At 34.3% G+C, this 22,233-nt stretch overlaps 1 protein-coding gene across 1 annotated transcript; it reads right to left on the bottom strand.

Moving 5' to 3' along the window:
- Window positions 1-3,987: 3,987 nt before the first annotated feature.
- Window positions 3,988-21,561, bottom strand: LOC131957867 (uncharacterized). Its single transcript, XM_059322669.1, has 4 exons — window positions 21,446-21,561; window positions 14,015-14,200; window positions 13,419-13,482; window positions 3,988-4,185 (listed from the first exon to the last, which is right to left on the bottom strand). The coding sequence occupies exons 2-4, from the start codon at window positions 14,192-14,194 to the stop codon at window positions 4,022-4,024; spliced, it is 408 nt and encodes a 135-aa protein (XP_059178652.1). The 5' UTR covers window positions 14,195-14,200; window positions 21,446-21,561; the 3' UTR covers window positions 3,988-4,021.
- Between the last annotated feature and the right edge of the window lie 672 nt (window positions 21,562-22,233).

The following is a 22,233-nucleotide window of genomic DNA, read 5'->3' as shown; positions in this document are numbered from 1 at the left end:
AATTTAACATACAAGCGACGTTATGGGACGAATTAAACTCGTATCTCGAGCAGTGTTTCTTCCAGACTTTTTTCTCCGGTGGGGGGGGGGGGGGGCACTTGAGATAATTTTCGGGGGGGGGGGGGCGATAGACTTTCTTCGGGGGGGGGGGGGGGCGGACACTGTTAAAAGTATATATTTTCTGTATAAATTATATAAATTTCATTTCGTTCGGGGGTGGGGGGGGGGGGGGAGGCGGTAGAATTTTTTCGTGGGTCCCGAAGAGATGCCTGGAAGAAACTCTGATCTCGAGGTACCCCTGTACTTTACTTCTAGCTATCTGAGGGGGGCTGGAAATATTTCACTTTAGAATTAAACATGTCGTCCAACACAAACAAAAGTTGCCGTTTGATAAGTTTAATGTATTAAAGGCTTTTTTTTTTTAAAAAAAAATAGCTTTAATTTTTAAGCGATGTAACCGTGAAGGTAATTGTGCATGACTTCTAATGCAAACAAGTCAACATTCCAAATTTGAAGTTTTAATGCATTTTAGGGCTTGATTTTTTTTTCGGTTATATTATATAGCTTTGTTAATACTATTATCTTCGCATATAGCTTTGTTATTATTTGTAGTTCTTTTTGTATGCCAATTTTACTTAAACATGTATTTATTTAAAAAAAAAACATTGATTTGAAATAATTTCATTCAAATTAAATAATATTAATTCCAATACAGTTAAGAAACAATGCAGAACAAAGTATAAGCTCTTAACAATGTGAGCTCAACTTCTAATGTTGTCATTATAATACAATTGTGCCCTTTTTGAAAAAAACGAGTTTTTTAAACTGCATTGTTTAAGGTTTGATTGAGGTATTACAGTTGTTTACTTATACAAATAAAGTGTGTTTGGGTGGTGTGTTGTGAGGGGGGGGGGGTGTTATGTTTGGTTCGTGTATTAGGGTGGGGAGGAGTTATGTCTATATTAGGGTGTCATGGTGTGTTTGATTGGTGTGTTGGGCTGGGGCGGGATTTGTTTTTGTTTGGTGTGTTGGGTATGGTGTGTTTGTTTAGCATAATTAGATAAATAGAAGATTTTTACTAATTTTATTATTAGTTTCTTACAACAATAGTACTTGAACTTTTTATTAAGTCGAACGCGTAGTCGCGAAGTAGAATAGTAGCTAGGAATTATATAAAGAATCTTAGTTATTTGACACAACAGTTAAACTTGAAAAATTAAGTCAACATCATCTCTGAAATATCATCTCTGAAACAGGAATAATAAGTTGGTGGTCATATAAGGGCATAAATGAAAACAAAACTAAAATTCATCATTTCAATATCTCTGTACGCAACTAAGTTTAATTATCTGAACAGTATTTGTTTAGCTATCGAGTGTGTGTAGAAATTAATAATAACAGAAGGTTTTATGGAAGTATAGAGTTTAAATGTAGTTAAACCTTGTAATTAATCTTGTATATTTGTATCGCTAATATTTCTCCTCGTGTCGCTATTTTTAGACCACTGGACACGGCGTGTACACATGACCTAGTTTGACGGCCGTCTACGAAACCCTGCGGGCATACCATATAAGGTAAACAATTAGACAACGGCAAAAAAGGAAATAACTAGGCCTAAACAGTTTAACTTCGATTTTTGCCTGCTCATCCTTTATGATCTAAAATTATGCTACAGGTGTACCTAAGGTTTTGCATATTCCCCTTATTTAAAGAAATCAGCTGATTAATTTAGTTGATTGTCGAATTAAAAATTAATCTGTATAAATTACACAAGACTAGCGAAAAAATTGAGTTTTATTTTATTTAATGATGGGTACAGTTTAAAGCTGAGTAAACAAGTTTTTGTGGTATAGGAAAAAAGACTTGGATAATGGTTTAGTTTTGGTTAATAATCACTTTTGATTAATGATTAGGTTTGGATATTAATTAAGTTTTAGTAATTAAGTTTGGATAGTAATTAAGTTTTAGTAATTAAGTTTGGGTAGTGATTAAGTTTGAGTAATGATTAAGACTGAATATACATAGACCAGTCACCATAGACAAGCCACCATCACTTTACCATTCCATGACCCCCCCCCTACACCCTCCTTAGCCCACCTCTACACCACACCTACACCCTCCCTATACCATCCTTACCTCATACCTACACCATCCCTTCACCACCCCACCACCACCCCTACACTCTTCCTACACCATCCTTACCTTATACCAACACCGTCCCCACCCCATACTCCCTCACCTCTAAGACTCCAATCATTAGTTCTTGTTGAATCCACTTGTTTTGTTAGACACATGCTCTACCCACTGGACCACTCAACACTTCTGATCCAAACGGCTGTTTTATTATTCAAGGAAAAAAAAACTACTCCACCACGAGTGGCTTTTGGATCCCTAAACTATAGTTAATGCTACAAAAACTACTCCACTGACGTGCTATGGTATGTATCCGTTACCACCCATTTGTGAACTGGAACGGCTACATACTGATTAATGAACAACAAAAAAAATGCTTTCTAAATGATTGAAGTAATCTGTGTTATAAAATATTCATCGCGTGTCATTACAAACAATCACTTATTGAATTCAATCAACTGGGTTTGATTACATCTGTCTGTGGTAATGCCAATTTTGTAAGCGGAACAGACAACAACAATGTTTTTTTTAAGTAATTAATTCTTGCCATTAAATGATGGGCGCATAAAATATTTATAATGGATTCCTCTCCAACGCACTGGCCTCAAGCTTGCTGGGGTAAAAAAAAAGTAAAGTTCCATTACGAGCGTGACGTTCCTAGGTGCAAGTAAAATAGAGTTCACTTTCTTTTTGTAGACTTAGCACATAAAGAGATAGTATAGTATCGTCAGTACTGCGCCGAACCAACTTTATAGCCCGGATTCGAACTCGATACTTTCGGGTCAGCAGACAAGTGCTCTACCCTTCGATTACTCCATCAACTCTTGCTAGGGGGGGGGTCGTCCATAAATGACGTCACACTCACAGGGGGAGGGGGGGGGGTCCGTAATTTTGTGACGGTGTGTGACACACTTTTGCATAAAAAAAAGCAATGTTATAAAACGAATTTTAGACGTTATTTCCCGTTTTAGAAAACTGTTTTAATAAATTGCAATAGGAATTGATTAAAATACTCTATTTTGATAGAGTTCAGACAAGATTTTGAAAAAAATATCGATGTTTTAAGAAAAATTCAACTGTAATTTTGAGGGGGGGGGGGGTTGTAGGCTGAGGTGTGACGTCATTTTAGGGGGGGGTCTGGCTTTTTGTGACGATGTGTGACGGAGGGGAGGGGAGGTAAAAATCGTCAAAAAAGCGTGACGTCATTTATGGATGACCCCTGGGGTACTTAACACTTTGAGCTTGGGTTTGTCAGTGAATCCGTAGCCCACGATACAAATGTCGATGTAAAGTAGATAAGGCTATAGCTTTGTTTAGTTTAAAAGTAAAAAGGTTACGTTCCCTTTTTGAACCTGACCGTGAAGTAGAGTTCAACTGTTTCTGCTACTTCAGCATATGAAGGGATAGTGTGGTCAACACTATACACAGTTCTACTGACTTGAACACGATTTGGTACTCGATGCTTTTGGTTATCAGTCTAGCGCTCTACCGCTTAGCCACACTAGTCCCATTTAGTTTAATTAATATAAAAATGAGTTGTGTGAAGGGGATATGGTGGGTGGGGGAAGTGAAGATGCAACAAGAGATTAGAGTCTGTAAAATATTTTTTTATTTAAAATTTGGTTTAACTAGAACAGGAATGTATGTCTTTTAGAAACAATTATCACTCACGTAATAAGTTGCTGACCATTCTAATACAATAATAATCGGGAAATAGGAAGTATAATATGATTATTTTAATCAGTAAGTTAAATATCTCCCCCCCCCCCCTTAAAGGTTTGATAAGAACAATCGTGGTGTCGAAGCCAAAGTTGAAGGACTAACTCATGACGACGTCACCGGGCCCCAACTTCCGGACAACCGACCGTCACTTGACGTCACCGGGCCCCTACTTCCGGGCGCCTGCCCAGAACTGGAAGCGGCATTTCTCCAGCTTGAGCTCAGCGGCCTTGACCTCCTCCCTCAGCTTGGCGATCTTCTCCAGTTTGCTGATGCGGCCGTTGGGCGGGCTGTCGGCGCCGCCGTCGTCGTAGACGTTGATGAAGTAGCTCCCTGTTGGTGACATAAGGCAAGCTTTGGTAGGACAAAACTACATTGTGATATAGCGATAATAACACCACAATCATAACGCGGTTCTGCGTAGTTTCCTGTTGACGACATAAGGCAAGCTTTGGTAAGACATAACTACATTTTAATATAGCGATAAGAACACAACAATCAGGCGGCGCTGTTTAGCTTCCTGTTGATGACATAAGGCAAGCTTTGGTACGACAAAATTACATTCTAATGTAGCAATGACAATACCACAACCATCAGACGGATCTGTGTCTTGCGTTAATCCTGAGCTTAAGCCGAGGTTTAAACCTAAACCAAAATGTAAGCCTAACATTATCTGACATGCGATTTACGCTATCTGACTGTATCCATACTGCTATTCGTAAATGTACATTTTGTCAGGGACTTTTTTCAATTAAAAAAAACCCGCTATTAGTATTGAAGGACGTTTATTATTTTTTTTTCTCTATTACAAGCCTAAGGGCTTGGAGCTTTGAAAAATTATATATATATATATATATATATATATATATATATATATATATATATATATATATATATATATATATATAGTTAACTCAATCAAATTATTGTTAATGTCTGCATATTCTCTTAATATTTATACCGATATTGTTGTCAATGTAAATAAATGCAACTTACTGAACATTGTGAACATTAACCAGAATTGCTTGGAACCCTTAACTTGTTTCCATTTAAATTTAAATCATGAATAAAATAAAATACTTGCTTAATTAATCGGATGACTATTTAAAATAGGATTTCTCACTTCACCTGCGTGACGTCATGCATTTACCTGTATTTACCGGTAGCATTGTTGTTTGAATGAAACATTAGGCTTAAGATTTTATATATTTTTGTGAACTGATAAGAGTTGTTGCCAATATTTAGATTTTAAAGTTAAATTAACTTTTTTTTTTTTAAATTACCAGCTTTTAAGATAAGGTATTACATTTTAATGAACATACATTATATATTTTAAAATATATAACATTTTCATAGTAACTTTTTATTTATCAAATAAAAAATAAAGAAATTACTTTCTATAAATAAATTTTAACACGCCACAATTTATATAACTATTAAAAAAGCGGGTATTTCTGTATTAAGTGTTAAATATAACAAGTATGAATAATTCACATTTTATCAAATGGTTATATAAATAGCGGTTCATATTACAAGAAAATCATTTTAGTTCTTTTTTTCATTTAAATAAAAACCTTTTATTCTTTTTTTTTATATTTTTTATTTCGAAATAAGTACTTGAATTTTTTAAAATGAACACACCGAATGCATGTGTACTAGCTTGACCAAATCTTGAAATAAACTAGAATGTCTAAATAAAAAAAAACTGTTGGATTAAATTTACGTACTGTAGCATTTGGGTAATAGTCTTTTACGGTGAGTTTACCCAATGCCTTCTTCTTCACTCCTCCGTCATCTCGTAGAATCACATGTTATAAAAATAATTAACTGATCAACGCTTGAATTACAATTATTTGCTCACATTATTTTGAATATTAGTTTTTTACATATGTTAGTAAATGCATTTAATGCAGATTAAATTCATTATGGGTATTATGCCGCATTACAGTTTTAATGTTCAGTAAAAATAATGTACGATGTATTTTTTCTTCCTTCTGTTTACTCAAAGTTGCACCAAATCCAGTTTTTAAATACTGATTTTATTTTTTAAAATGTTTTTGCTATAATAATATCAATATGTTTTCGTGCAATGTCAGATCAAACACTACAATGAGATTACAAACTTCAAATAAATGAGGGGAAATTGTTTCGAAAGTCCTGCAGAATAATCTATAAAACTTTTTGAAGATTATTATACAAGCAATTGATAGAGAGAAAAAAAAATCTGTTTTTAAAAAGTAAAAAAAAAAATCATTTATAAAATCAATCGGTGTACTGGAACAAAAACATAAAACAAACCAGCTTTCTTCAAAATATAGTAGTAAAAGCTTTAGTCACTAAAAAATAAAAAACAATATATATATCTAGACAAAGAAAGTCTGTAATGTTTTCTTTAATGAATAGAGGATTAAAAGAAGTAATTATAATAACTATCCGTGCCGGCCACACCCTAGTTTCTGAGAAAAACGTATCGATTAATGGCTTTGATTGAGTGCTAATAATGGCTAATAGTTTCATGTAAAGTTAACTTGAAAACATGAATATGGGGGATTTGACCACATGTATTTCAATAGTGAGTTGTATATTTTCACCAAACTTTATATTGTGTATTACTAACAAATTTTATCGTTTCACGCCTATAGTTTTCTAAAAATAAAGAATATAATATTTTTAAATTATTTTCTTTTTATATTTTATTAGGACATTACATAACGATGCCGTAAAAGACATGCAGGCTATGTCATAACAAGCATACACATTTGTGTGTAATGTTTACTTTTAAAATTTATGTAAGCTTACTCCCAGCATTATTATAACAATTCAATAGCTTTACATTTAGTATTTACTGTAGTGACATAAAATAAATTTACATTGCAACTGGTACGCTGTTTCTCCTGATAAATGTAAAGCTCGTTTTTTTTCAATATCCACATTATCGTCATAACACTTTTCAAACAGATTCGTAATATAAACATTAAGTTGTCGATACTTCCTTAAAATGTTGTTTTTTTTTAATGATTTCTAGTACATCTTACAACATTAGAGTAATTTGGAGAAAATAGAATCATAAAAGAAACAAAATTCAAATATAGTAGAAGGACAGATGGTACATTAATAAAAAGATTATTTTGTATTGTGCATGAGCAATACAATTTTAAAGAAATTAATTATCCAATTATCTTTTTATATATAATTTAGATTACAATGCAATTCTTGCTGAGCTGTTGAGGGCTTCGCTACTTATTTCTTTATGATAGTAGAATTTGCACAGTTTTAGGTACAAAAGTTTTCATCTAAATAACATACATACATCTCATGTAACTTAAAACCAAACGGATAGGCCTACATACAGTAGGATGAAAACAGAATAGTTCCACATAATAAATGCGGCCGTGAATTGTCTCGAAATGGTGTATAAAAAAACCTAATTTTTATTTTTGAAGGACTTTACTTGAGATTGAATGTATTTGATATTTTAGTATTTTCGGTTACTAAACGCAATTTTTAAAACAGTGCAAAATACAATTTGGTTGTTTACATGTTTTATCTCACAAAATGACAAGGCCAAGTGGTTTAAAAAAATTGAATAATAAATTTTATCGGCAAAGTTTTGAGTACAAATTACTAAGATATGAAATAAGGTTTTCAGAAAATCGATCAAGGCTTTCCTGTACAGTTAATCAATGTTTGTCTTACGAAAGTAAAACGTTAGGTTAAAATTTAGGCTTGATAGAATTGTAGCCTTCAACTCAAAACGAAATATTTGCAAGTGCTACGGATCTGCAATTGTTGTAACATTGATTTTAAAAACTTTACGTTTCTGAATTATTTTCACGTTTAAGTTTAATTTTTTTACGACCACTTTGATGGCAAAATCTAAAAAAATTTTTTTTATCCACGTCAAAAATAATATTGACAACCGAACGGAGAGGAGGATTTCCACTACATAAAGCAGAAGATATTATGTGGATAAGTCCCTGGATGTAAATAAGGTCATTACTAGAAACAATTCTCATACAGTTGTCGTAGTGTCGGCAATGCAGCATCCGCCTACTTAAAGAAACACTTCTCTATTTAGTTCAACCACTGTCTCTTCCAGACCTTTTTTTTCGGGAGGGGGGGGGGGGGGTGGACACTGGTAAAAGTATGTTTTCTATATAAATTCAATTTCGTTCGGGGGGGGGGGGGCGGTAGAGATGCCTGGAAGAAACTCTGAGTTCAGCACTTACAACCTAAATGAAAACTAATACAAGTGACACAAACGCAACTTTAAACTCAGTCCTGTATTTTTTAACTCCCTCGTTAACCTGCCAATGAATGCCATTTCACGAACGTTATGCACAAACATCAATAAACGATTTCATTTAGCATGTTCAGAATAAAACATATCTTGCTTTCAAATAAGTATTAACTACATCTAAGTCAGTGCCGCAGGACCGAATAAGCTTAATGTGTTAAATCTTTAATTTATCAGGAAAACAAATAGAACAACCGCTTCACTACACTTAGCCAGTGAGCTTTGCTATAATTACCTTAATGCAATACTTATAAACTGTAGTTTTCTCGAGTAAAATTTCAATAAACGAACTGACATTTTCGTTTAGGTTTAAACCTCGGCTTAAGCTCAGGATTAACGCAAGACACAGAGCCGCCTTATGATTTTTGTATTTGTATTCGTGGTGTCTTCTATGGTCCCCATGAAGAGAATTATATAGATAGATAGATACCACGATTTCGTGTATACTATTATAGGTAGTACGTCTGAGCTTCACAAACGACGATTGAGTTGTGACTTTTGTGATGAAATATAATTAAACTGCAATTTTTTAGTTGTTTTTTTTTAAAGTACCAAATGAACGGCGTCAACAGTGGGTTTTTCATCAATAAAATGTGCAATTAGCCTACATTTAAAAAATCGACACATAGAATGTAAAATTGTAACTTCTCTCTGTTTGCCCCCCCCCCCTCCCCCAACTTTTTCTTTTAACCACCCCTCACTCCCACCCCAAACAAGAATGCAATATAAATGATAGTATTAGTTACACGGTATAGCGAATACATGTCATCTACAGTCCGATGCTATGAGGTACATTTCATCTACAGTCTTGTGAGGTACATGTCATCTAGAGTCCGATGCTATGAGGTACATGTCATCTACAGTCTTGTGAGGTACATGTCATCTAGAGTCCGATGCTATGAGGTACATGTCATCTACAGTCTTGTGAGGTACATGTCATCTACAGTCTTGTGAGGTACATGTCATCTAGAGTCCGATGCTATGAGGTACATGTCATCTACAGTCTTGTGAGGTACATGTCATCTACAGTCTTGTGAGGTACATGTCATCTAGAGTCCGATGCTATGAGGTACATGTCATCTACAGTCTTGTGAGGTACATGTCATCTACAGTCTTGTGAGGTACATGTCATCTAGAGTCCGATGCTATGAGGTACATTTCATCTACAGTCTTGTGAGGTACATGTCATCTAGAGTCCGATGCTATGAGGTACATGTCATCTACAGTCTTGTGAGGTACATGTCATCTAGAGTCCGATGCTATGAGGTACATGTCATCTACAGTCTTGTGAGGTACATGTCATCTACAGTCTTGTGAGGTACATGTCATCTAGAGTCCGATGCTATGAGGTACATGTCATCTACAGTCTTGTGAGGTACATGTCATCTACAGTCTTGTGAGGTACATGTCATCTAGAGTCCGATGCTATGAGGTACATTTCATCTACAGTCTTGTGAGGTACATGTCATCTAGAGTCCGATGCTATGAGGTAAATGTCATCTACAGTCTTGTGAGGTACATGTCATCTACAGTCTTGTGAGGAACATGTCATCTACAGTCCGATGCTATGAGGTAAATGTCATCTACAGTCTTGTGAGGTACATGTCATCTAGAGTCCGATGCTATGAGGTACATGTCATCTACAGTCTTGTGAGGTACATGTCATCTACAGTCCGATGCTATGAGATACATGTCATATACAGTCTGATGCTATGAGTTATATGTAATCTACAGTCTGATGCTATGAGTTATATGTAATCTACAGTCCGATGCTATGAGTTATATGTAATCTACAGTCCCATGCTATGAGTTATATGTAATCTACAGTCCGATGCTATGAGTTATATGTAATCTACAGTCCGATGCTATGAGTTATATGTAATCTACAGTCCAATGCTATGAGTTATATGTAATCTACAGTCCAATGCTATGAGTTATATGTAATCTACAGTCCGATGCTATGAGTTATATGTAATCTACAGTCCGATGCTATGAGTTATATGTAATCTACAGTCCGATGCTATGAGTTATATGTAATCTACAGTCCGATGCTATGAGTTATATGTAATCTACAGTCCGATGCTATGAGTTATATGTGATCTACAGTCCGATGCTATGAGTTATATGTAATCTAGTCGTGTACTGTGAAGCACATGTCATCTACCATCTGGTGCTGTGAGGTATATGTCATCGACTGACATCTACAGTCTGTTGCTATAAGATACATGTCATATAAAGTCTGATAATATGAGGTATATGCCATCTACAGTCTAGTGCTGTTAAGTACAATAAAAAAATGTAGTTGCTAGTTACTTCCCTTTTATACTTTTTATATCTACTAGGGGAAGAAACTAAGAACTTAGTTACACAATTTATCAGAAAAAAACTATTGGTTCGATAAAAAAAAACAATCTGCTTTGAGAATAACTGTCTATTAATTAACTAAATAATTTATTGTTACATTTTTTTTAAAAGCCTAAAAATTTAACTTTTTTAAAATCAAATTTCAAAATATAATTGTAATTAAAATTAAGAAGGCTTAAAAGTACTAAGATTATCTTTATAGAGAAACGAATACTTCGAAATTAATTGCTGTTATCCAGAGGAGACTGAGTTAACCTCATTTGAATCGACACATATTTTTTCAGTAATGTTCACCATTTTGTTCATGTAATAATAATTTTTGTAAATGTTGAACTATGTTCGAGACTAAAGTACACACATTTTTTAGGCCTATATGCTGATGTAGTTATTTCTATTTGAAAATAAAAGTATTTTAAAAAAAGAAAAAAATGTTACATGAATATTGTTTTTTGGGTTAATTGGTACTTGATCGTAGTTTTGACTTTTCTTAAACCTGTCATTTTGGACTATAGCTTACTATAAAATTGTATCATTAAATTAAGACACCAAGAAGATTGGATACACCTGGGGACAGTTAAAGAGACTAGCCCATGACAGAGACGCCTGGAAAACTCTTGTCAGCGGTCTATGTCCCAGGAGGGACGAAAGACAAACCTAACCTAACTAATATGATGCGTTTTGCCCCTAGCTCTCCCCCCCCCTCCCCCATTGTATAAAGTTGCCAGATTTAGCATATTCTAATTTTTCAAGGATTTGTTTCTAGCTTCTATTTCTAGACTGTTTGCGAATAAAAATGTGTATTAATATTTTTTTAACTGTGTAAAACTACAGATGATTGTTTATAAATGCTTAAACAATCTCTGTAAAACGACTGTAAGATATATAGATGTTTAAAAGGGGATGATGTTTTATTTGAAGTCCCTCGTTATTCTCAACATATCGACAGTGATAGTTATAATATTGTTTTCTTTTTACCCCACATTTATTTCTGTTCAAACAATAAGTCAACCCCCAATACCCCCCTCTACAAAAAATATGTGCTGTCTATTAATTTTTAGGTTAAATTATTTTTTTTCGACTTAAGTAAATTAAACAATCGTCAATAAATGGCAGAATAACTATTGTAAATCTGTATCAGTCATCACAAGATGATAATGAAAACCTTAATAGAAAGACGTACAAGGAGGCAGGACAAACTGTCGCTGTAAATTAAATGTCTGTGACTTGTTTTTTTTTAAACAACCCTCGATTTTTTTCTTTTTCAGTTGTGGGTCGAAACCAATTTGTATCAAACTTAGCACACAGATAAAGACCGGATGTTTTATTAATATTTTAAACAACTAATTAAATGCAGCCGACATCAAATAGCTAAACGTAAAGAGTTAAATATATCTTGCTGCTGACTAAAACTGACATAGATTAACTGTAAAGTGATCAATTTTTATCAATTTCTTTTAAAATGTTATTCACGTTTTTATTATTTGTAGTAAACATTCATATTTTTGCTATGTAGGTCGAATTATTTCAGTGTCGTTTATTTTTATTTTAACTTTAATTGATATTAATTTACTATTTTTCTTTATAGAAACAAAGTAGCGAAGGGGTGGGGGGGGGATGTCAAATGTTTTTCTTAAAAAAAGGGGTAAAAGGGACTAAAACGTTTGTAATGTTTTGGTGTAAACTATTGTGTGGTTGGGATGGCTAGTTTGATATAGGGCTTGTAAGTCTACGGTCTCGAAATCTACTAGCTGCTTAGTACGAGAACGAGAAGTTGTGACCTACTTACAAGCCCTATTGTGATCATGTTTGCTAGTCCAGTTCCTGGGGTGAACTGTGTTCAGCTCACCCATATAAGAGATCACAAGATCACGAGAGCAGTATATCATGAGCGTCTACCAACTGAAATTGTAGACTTTAAATTTACTGTTTGTCAATACTAAGACGACGGGTGTAGAACAATACAGCAATGTAAAAAAAATTTTTAAATAAATTACTTTATAAAATAAATGTATAAATTAAATTAGTATATGTTATGCAGGATACCTGTGTGTTTTTCATAACTTTTTTTAACACAACTCGGTTTTAGTTTTATTTTAAGCTTTTTAAATTAAGATACACATGTTTGTTTTGGAAAATCACCCTCAAGAGATTTAGTTGAAGGGCATTTCTTAACTTAAAGCCACCTAACTACCATCACAAATGCCGCCACAACACAACCATCACAAAAAATAACAACTACCAACATTACAACTACTACACAATAACCAAATCAAAAGCATTCACTACAGCCAATACCACAGTCCAACCACCACAACACAACTAGAAAAAGTGCTACAACCACCACCACCACAATTACCGCATAACAACCCAAAGTGAACAAACCTTTTCGACCAACTCAATAACCTAACCTCAAAACCACAACAAAACAACCAGAAGTACCACAAACACCGACAACACAACATGCAAGTCCAAAAAATAACTTGCACATTCACCACATAAATTACTACAACCACCCCCCACCCCGAAATGCCAGATTAACCTCATATGCCTACCCCACCCCAACCACCACCACAACAAAACCACTTGAACTATAACCCACTTACCCCAACCAATTCGAGTACCATTACCACAACCACGACACGCACTACAACCACGACAACCACCATTACGACAACCACGCCAACAACCACTACCAGAATTACAACACACAACCACCACAACTATAACCAATTAACCCCAATCACGCTAACCACCATTATCACAACCACGCCTTCCACATTTACCACCACCAGAACCCCACCACCACAACTATAACCAATTAACCCCAAACCACACACCACCGTTACCCAACCACGCCAACCACACCATCCCCTCCACCACAACCACACCACCACACGTAACCTACCGGCTTCGTGATTCCCGTTGTTAATCTCCTGGCATGTGCCCATACTCTCCGTGATCCGGTAAAGCTGGGGAACAAAAAGCCGGATCCGGCAATGAAACAAGTTTTTTCGTTAAATATTAGTGACTTGACCACACAATTGTATGTGATGTAATCATATAACAGTATGTAGTGAAATATGGTCGGTTGCTATGTGTTTATGATGGTTTGATTAAAAGCATAAAGTGCATTACTAGTTTAATTAATCAGCATGTGATTTATAAAACTAAAGCTTATGTGGTGGCCCGATACTTTGTCCACACTCATGCGTGAATACTTTTTGTTTTGTTTATGTATAAGTAACTATTAACCCAAGGTACGGAATAGGGAAGGTCGATTGCCTTACATACACACAAATAAAAGATATCTTAGGTGTAACAGCAAAGCGTGTGTCCAATGATAGAGAAGCCGATTAAAATCGCAGACTATTTAAGAGATCGTCTAGGTCTAGATTACATACTTCAGAGGTTTAACAAAATAGTTTAAATAATTTTTCTCCTAAATAATAGTGACGTGTTATTGTGACGTCACGCCCAACGACCAATCAGAGCACACGTTACCTTTGTCTGCAGGTGGCCAATCAAAATGTCCAGCTCCTTGGGGTAGAAGGGGAAGACAAATCTGTTTCCGGTGTCGACCTCGTCTTTTTTCTCTTTATCTTCTCCTGACACGCCCAGCGCGAGCAAGCAAAACATGGCGGCGATGACGTAAGTCACGCGAGAGTTGGAGATTCTTGACATTTTGTTCTGAAACAAAAACATGACATCATGTTCAGTGTTTCTTTCAGGTATCTCTTTAGGTGGGAAGGAGGTGGTGTCTCTTCGAAGCACATCTAACGCACCCCCCGCCACCCCCGAATGAATTAAAATTTAGGCAGAAAATATAGTATATACTTTACCAGTGCGCCCCTCCTCAGGGAAATGTTAGCCCCCCCCCCTTAAAGTATCATGTGCCCCATCCCGGAGGAAAAAGTCTGAAATAAACACTGATCAGATTACACTCTGATACAGCAAGGCAAGAAAATCAATTATTGTTAAAGATTAGAGATGGGTGATTTTTAAAAAAAATTAAAACGTTTACAACATATTTTAGATTTTCAAAAAAAACTCATTAATCTTGACATGTCAATATAAACATTTTACGTCAGTAAAAATAAAATTGGACATACTATTTCCCAATATAAAATATTTTTGACGTAATATCAGCTCAATTTTAATTCAAAATGTAAATGTTTAACTTCGCAACAATTGTTAAGTTATTTTTTTTTTAATTTCGAAGTAAGTTCGATCTCACTAGCGGTTTCAGTATATTTTTAATCAATTAAAAAAAACGAAGCATTTTATTTAAAATCCCTCAATTTTATCACAAAGTACAAATGCTCTCGAGATCTTCACAATGTAAACATTTGCTCAAAATCTTGCCTTCCAAAAAAAAAAAAAAAAAAAAAAAACACTACAACGACTAGTAAATAACCAATCAATCATACAGTGCACATTGCTATTGTCACATTTAGTGCTATGAAATGTACGTTATATTTAGTATTGTCAGAATATTTACTTCTTCTTTTTTACTATATTATTATACTTTAGAAGGGTATTGCCTCCGCCATAATTTAAAATTACGATTATAAAGAGCGTTTCTACTCGTGATTCGAACTCGAGACTTCTATGTTTACAGGCATGTGCTCTTACGCCCGACCATGCCGTCGACTTAAATTCTGAACATAAATTAATTACTGATTACTATTGATATTTACGGCAATAAAGACTTCATTTCAAAATTAATAATTTAATTTAGAAATACAATTAAAAATCACTAGATACAGCGCTAACCACACAATCCCTTCATACACCTAGGTCAAATATTTAGATGAACTCTACTTCACCACCTATTTAACAGAAATTACTTTAGTAACATCTGTCACACTGGGTTATTATTGGGTGTTTTAAAGTCTAGTTGCAGGGTGGTAGAAATGTGAATGTTTGTGTGTTGTAAAATATGTTCACATACCCCTTGGTAAGATTGATATAGCGGCCTTCAACACTTAAGTTTCAGATTAACTATAACATTTAAGATAAAATTCAAGATAGCGGTAACAATTAAGATTAAAATAACATTTAATATAACGGTAACATTTAAGATAACGATAACATTTAAGATTAAAATAACATTTAAGAGGACAATAACAACTAAGACAAACGATAACATTTAAGACAAACGATAACATTTAATTGACACACACTATGGAGGCGCAAGGAGGGGAAGCAACTGGCAGAGGCAGGACTGTCATGGCGGACTGCCAGGAAAATCTCCCGATGACTAACAAAAGTGGATGGAGCTTTCTATACTGGCCTCATGTGCCTTGGGAACTAAATGAGACGTTGCTTATAATACAAATTAAGCAATACATATAAGTATTACAGTTTCTGTTCTGATCTACTCCTTAAAAAATTATCTTTACTTAGACTACGTGGCTCTACAGTTAATACTGCTGACAGCTCTGAAAAAATTCTGCACCTCTTATGCTAATTTATCTCTCTGGACTACCCATTGAACCTCTGCGCGCGTTCAATCACGCCACAATCATTAAACCTAATTGGTTATATCGCTTCCCACTGGGGCGTCCAGACTGACCATTAGTTGTCTAATCTCTAGCTATAAAATATACACAATATTTTAGTGGGTGTTACGGGTCAGTTGTAGTTTAGATAGAAATAGGTTAGAATAATCCAGAAATAGGGGAGAGTGCGTGTGTGAGTTTACCCTAGAGTATTGTTAACCCCGGTGTGTTGATGTATTGTTATCCCAAGGTCGAATGCGGTATAACAGCTGGAGTGAATGGTTGTCAGGGGTTAGTTGGTAGCGGTTAGGTCGAGGGCTACTCTGGAATGTGAATATTTGAGACCAAATAAAAGTATGGAACGTAAACACGAGTCGTTCTTGAGTTGAAACTAACCAGGATGTAACAGTGGGCACAAGAACAGGGGAAGCAAGCGCTTATGTCGCTACCAGAAGGTTGGTAAACAAGAACTAATGCACTCTCTGCGATAACCTTTCCAAAGGTCTTGGCTCCAGCCTAGTACAGGGGTCGGCAACCCGCGGTTCGCGGGCCGCATGAGGCTCTTTTGGTGTCAAATTGCGGCTCTTCAGCTCCATGGACATATATTAATAATTATTTTATTTTATTTTCAAAATTCATAAAAATATTGCACTGCAACATTCGGTAACGAACGATAAAATAAAAAAAACATAAACAAAAAACACTCGCTGTTCTATTAGAATATTTAGTTAGGACACAATGTATTTCCTATTAACTTGTGTATCCCAAATTGCAACATTCCACTTCATAGTGGAGATCACAAAGAAAATAACGAGCTAAATGAAAAACTGCATGGAAAGGAAAACCCAGCCTATGCCTTGCTTGTAGAAGATGCTTGTTTCGAAAAAAAAGTTACTTCATTTTGTTTGAAGACGCGGAAAGCGGTAAATTACTTCATTTCGAAAAATCTGGGGAAAAAAATGCCATGATAAAACAAACGCTAAAATTAACATGAATCACTTCATCATTGCTATAAACAAAATGAAGGATGGGTTCACTGAGAGATTTGAGCAATTCAAAAGAAATGCAAGTACTCTGACGTTCATAGTAGATTCTCTCAAAACAAAAACAAATAAGATTAACTTTGAGCTATTTGGAATTGATGCTGGTTCGCTTCAAATTAAATAGCTAGATTTGAAAACCAAACATTTGTGGAGCGGTAAGTTCACGTATCTCAAGATCAACTTAGATGATTTGGAGGTCTAGTAAAACATGCACGTTTGACTGTACAACTGGACAGCTCTAAAAGAAATGCCGCGAGTTGAGGCCCTAATATGTGACGCATGGAATAGTCTTGCAGGATGCTACAGTAAGGTAAAGAAGTTGGAATTATTCATGCGAGCAAGTGTTTTCTTGCAAGAATATAATAACGTATAGAAGCCAACTAACAAATACAAATCTAGAGGCATGCTTGAAACGGAAAACAAGTTATTAGCCAGGTTAAAACAAACTTTCAAAAGGCATGCAAGGCGAAACTTTTATAAATAGTATTCAATAATTAAAGTCATATACTTTGATTACTGATTTTATTATTCGAGCAGATTTTTTTTGAATAAATATTATTTCGTATTTAAAGATATATATATATATATATATATATATATATATATATATATATATATATATATATATATATATATATATATATATATATATATATATATATATATATATATAATCCTAGTCAATATCATAATATTGAAATAAAAATGTTAGTGGCTCTTTAAAAACAGGGATATTTGGTAAATTGTAACTGCTCTGTTGCATCTATTTTGTCTCGAGTGTTATTTTGTAACTAATTAGTGTGTCTAATTGATTTTCTAGCTATTCTTCTTGTTCCTTCCTTGCAATGTCCATTTCCCTAGCTATTTTAATAGTGAGTTTTGTTATTACATGTTTAAATTCTTCCCAGTGTTCTAATACGTATGCTTTTGGAATTGTTTGTGTGTAGTGTGCGGACATGTATTCGCAGCAGTGTGTGTATCTGTCGTTTTCTAATAGAGTTGTTATTTTATATATTTTTTATTGAGATATTATTAAAAGACTCCTTTTTATTTTAAAAGTACCACGTACTAAATGAAATGTATGTCAATTATTTAAAAAAAAATACTACGATCTTATGTGTTAGTATGACTATAGGTTAGTGCATTTAAATACAAGTAATAGATGCAATTAGCATTCAAGGCGTAAGACGATATTGCACACCAAGTACATTATAAATAGTTTCTCTTAATTGATGAATGTTACAGTTTAATAGAGCAGGGGTCGGCAACCTGCGGCTCGCGAGCCGCATGCGGCTCTTTTGATGTCAGGATGCGGCTCTCTAGTTCCATGAACAAATATTAATACTAATTTTGTTTTATTTTTACAACTCATTAAAAATATTATAAAGAAAAAAAACAACTTTAAACAGGATAAAAACACAATCAGCAGAGAACAATAAGAGTAGGTGAGATTGAAAGTATACGGACAGCTGACAGCCGCTTGGGCACCAGGCCCAGCCTCACAGTCGTGCTGTGGCCAGCACAGTGGCGACGGTTCCATTCTTGGAAGTGCCGACTTTTTTGAATATCGCTAACTGGGGAATGTTATTTTATTCAGAAAGCATTTAGCGGTCAATATGCATTAATTTGACCTGACTAACGTGGTTTTTTAGTTATTAGCTTCCTACGGCTGAGCGGGGTTATAGACGGTGGGGTACGAGTTTACCCTGCGTGCAGTGGGGTGGAAGAAAAGCCTGGTGAGAACCGAAGGACAGAAGTGACAGATACCCAAGAAAGTAAGTGGGAGTTGGTAGTGTTGAGACCTGCCTGGCTATGGGAGACACCTCCTTGGCCAGTAGTGTCCGTATCTATAGAAAAAACAGTTATTGGCTTCTATTGTGCGAAATATTAGTATGTTTTTAAGTATAAATATTCTTCATATTTAAAGCTATTTATTTCGAATCAAATTTATATATCTAATCCTAATCAAATACCAAAATATTGAAATGTGAAAAATGTTTGTGGCTCTTTAAAAACTGTGAAATTTTGTAAATTGTAACTTGTGGCTCTTCCGGCTCAAAAGGTTGCCGACCCCTGTAATAGAGTGTGTTTTTTTTTTTTTTAAATACTTTTATTTTCCAATTTAAAACAAATACAGTAACATTCCACGCCCTTTGGGCGCATATTTACAAGATAGTTACATTGGTGGAATACAAAAGATACATTGGATTTAAAGCTTGTTGGTTCAAAAATGAAAACAGGCTGGTTTGCAACATGTTTCCCAACAAAAGTGGTGGAAGAGTATAACGTATGGAAGTATAGTCGAAAACAAAGCTGGTTTGCATGGATTTCATCTCATTCTGTACAATAAACATAGTAAATACCAAAGAAAAATGAATAACCAGTAGAGTAATCACACACACACACACAGATTTCGTTTACAATAGTGAATTACAAAAATAGGTAAATAAGTAAATGAATAAATATTCGAAACTGATGTTGTGGTGGGGGGGGGGGGGTCGTTGGAGCAGTTAAGAGGGATGTGGGGTTATCATATCTGAGGGTGATGGGGGCAGAGGGGGGGGGGGCGGTAGAGTGTCTGACGAGCTAAATATTTATTTTAATTTTTTTTTTTTTTTTAAATACTTTTATTTGCAATTAAAACAAGTACATCAACATTAAATTTTTTAACATAATTCTCTATATAGAGTGTTGTTAAAGTTACCGAAACTCTACTTGCAAAAACCATTAGTAGTGCTATTGCAGAGTTCAGTATTAAATAAACACAAAATTTAAAACAACTAACAGTATTTATTAGCATTGGAGTCATGTAATATTATTTAAAAATCTATGAATTATAAATAATGTACACATCAATCAAAGCAAATGAATATTTTCTACTTAATTTCATAATGAATTATAATTTTTTTTTATTAATACTATGTTTTCTTTACCTTTTAAAAGACTTTTGAGAAATTTGTTTGGGTGATTTCCCATTTTTTTTAAACGCAATTTTAAATGGGAAGATACTGCAAATATTAAACAATTATGAAATATATGTTCATATAATTATATTTAACTATTTCTATCCTTTTTAACACTTATACTATAATTAGTATTTTAAATATCCAATAATAACATTATATTTAATCTACATATTAATGGAGTGGATGTGCATTTTGTTTAGCAAATTTATACACAAAATTTATTGTTCTTTTCTTTTGACAGTAAACGGGTTGGTTATAAAGTTTCATTTGAAAATACTACAGGAAAAACATGCATTTGTAAACGGTTAGATGATATATGGATTTTATTTTAAAATACAACAGCAAATATTATTTTTATAATCGGACTGGGTATAAGGATTCATGTGGAATAGAAAGGAGAATAGTTTAGCACAAATATTATGTAGCTGATGGACACAGATGAGCTGACACAGTAGCATACACACGCTGATAAGTTGAACAATCAAACATAGGCATAGGTTATTAGCTAGGATTCTTGGCTTTTGAGAAACGCAATTGGAGTAAATATAACTTCCGGTTACTGGAAATCGCTCGAAATGTGATATAGAACAACAAATGTGATATAACACTTATATTTGAATTTTCTCCAGCTTAACTGATGCGGTGCTAAAGTTATCGTGTTAACAGACACGGTCAAAATTGCCAAGTTTTCCGCTTCCGGAAGGATTTGATCGTCATAATTTGTCAAAATTTCTAGTTAGATTCTTTGCACGATTACATTGAATCGTTTATGTTCTGTATACGATTAAGTAAAGAGATGTAACACGGCGAAAACTGGCAAAAACTTCATTTAATGATTACAATACTTTCTCTATTCTCTGTTTACGAGAAAGTTAAAAATCACATCACTTTAGAAGGGTTTATTATTCGTTGAACCTTCTTGTTGTTAGTGGGATAGATCATGAATATATTTGCCGGTATACTTAGAGGTTTTTTAATGTTTCTTTTAATCAAGCTAAATACAAAGTGTAATCGCTTTCTCATAGTTCATTTTTAATGAGTCGAAATATATTATCACTTAACAATTAAGAATTAAAATAATTTAAGAATACTTTTTTAGAATTTATAAAAAAATATAGATTTTTATTTTTAAAAGTAATGATATTAAATGAAGTAAAACCACAAACAAACATTCTTTAATATCACACCAGGGCTAATAAAAATTCCTCGAATTTCAGAACAAAAAATAATTACACTAGCCATGGTAAATTTTAAAAAAACATTTTAAAAAATCACATATTTTTGGTTAACCTAAAAAATCTTCAAAACATTTTAGAAAATGTCAAAATCGAGAACATTGTGTTGAAAAGTAGCAAACATTACCAATTAGAGTTTTAATTAGTTCAGTTAACGCTGAAATTAATGAATTTAACCGATACTTACCTAACTGGCTTACAACCACTCCCACAAAATCTCCAACCAAATGTACTTCAGTCCGCAACCAACTAGCCAGCAAATATAGCATTAATTAAACCTAGCTCAGCATCCTCTGCGATAGGTGAGATTAATTATGATTGTGTTAATTAATTATCTACTATTTGTCAGTATTGCGTTTTAGCGTGCCGGGTAATACTGTATTAAATGCAGTAATGCCCCTACTCCCCCCCCCCCCCCTCTCCCTCATGTCGAGTACAACTGTTATACTTGCAAAAATGCTTTTATTTCTCCACCACTCTCATCCCCCCCCCCCGATCGTGCTACGTAATACTGTAATACATGCAATATTGTCAATTGCTACGTAATACTGTAATACATGCAATATTGTCACTTGCTACGTAATACTGTAATACATGCAATATTGTCACTTGCTACGTAATACTGTAATACATGCAATATTGCCACTTGCTACGTAATACTGTAATACATGCAATATTGCCACTTGCTACGTAATACTGTAATACATGCAATATTGCCACTTGCTACGTAATACTGTAATACATGCAATACTGTACAAGCGTTAGACGACAAATAGTGCCCACTTCATAGGTTTCCTTCCCCTCCTGGCCATCCCATACACTTAATAAAAATAAAAACCCTTTATGAAAACACTTTGAAACAAATTAAAATCGGCAAAAATATTTTTTTACAATTCATCGGTTAAATTAGTTTGAATAAAATCGCTGGACGATTCATCGGGTATGATGGTTTAAATAATTTTTTTTGGACAATTC

This window comes from Physella acuta, unplaced genomic scaffold, assembly GCF_028476545.2.
Source record: "Physella acuta isolate Inbredline_101_S28 unplaced genomic scaffold, ASM2847654v3 ptg001273l, whole genome shotgun sequence".
NCBI lineage: Eukaryota > Metazoa > Mollusca > Gastropoda > Physidae > Physella > Physella acuta.
Note: the sequence above shows the minus strand (reverse complement) of the source record. Positions and strands in the feature narration are given on the sequence as shown.

Coding starts and splice junctions, on each gene's coding strand:
- LOC131957867 (XM_059322669.1), bottom strand. CDS start 14,194: ATGTCAAGAATCTCCAACTCTCGCGTGACTTACGTCATCGCCGCCATG. Junction 13,483..14,014: donor TTGGCCACCTGCAGACAAAG/GTAACGTGTGCT, acceptor TTTGTTCCCCAG/CTTTACCGGATCACGGAGAG. Junction 4,186..13,418: donor CAACGGGAATCACGAAGCCG/GTAGGTTACGTG, acceptor TGTCACCAACAG/GGAGCTACTTCATCAACGTC.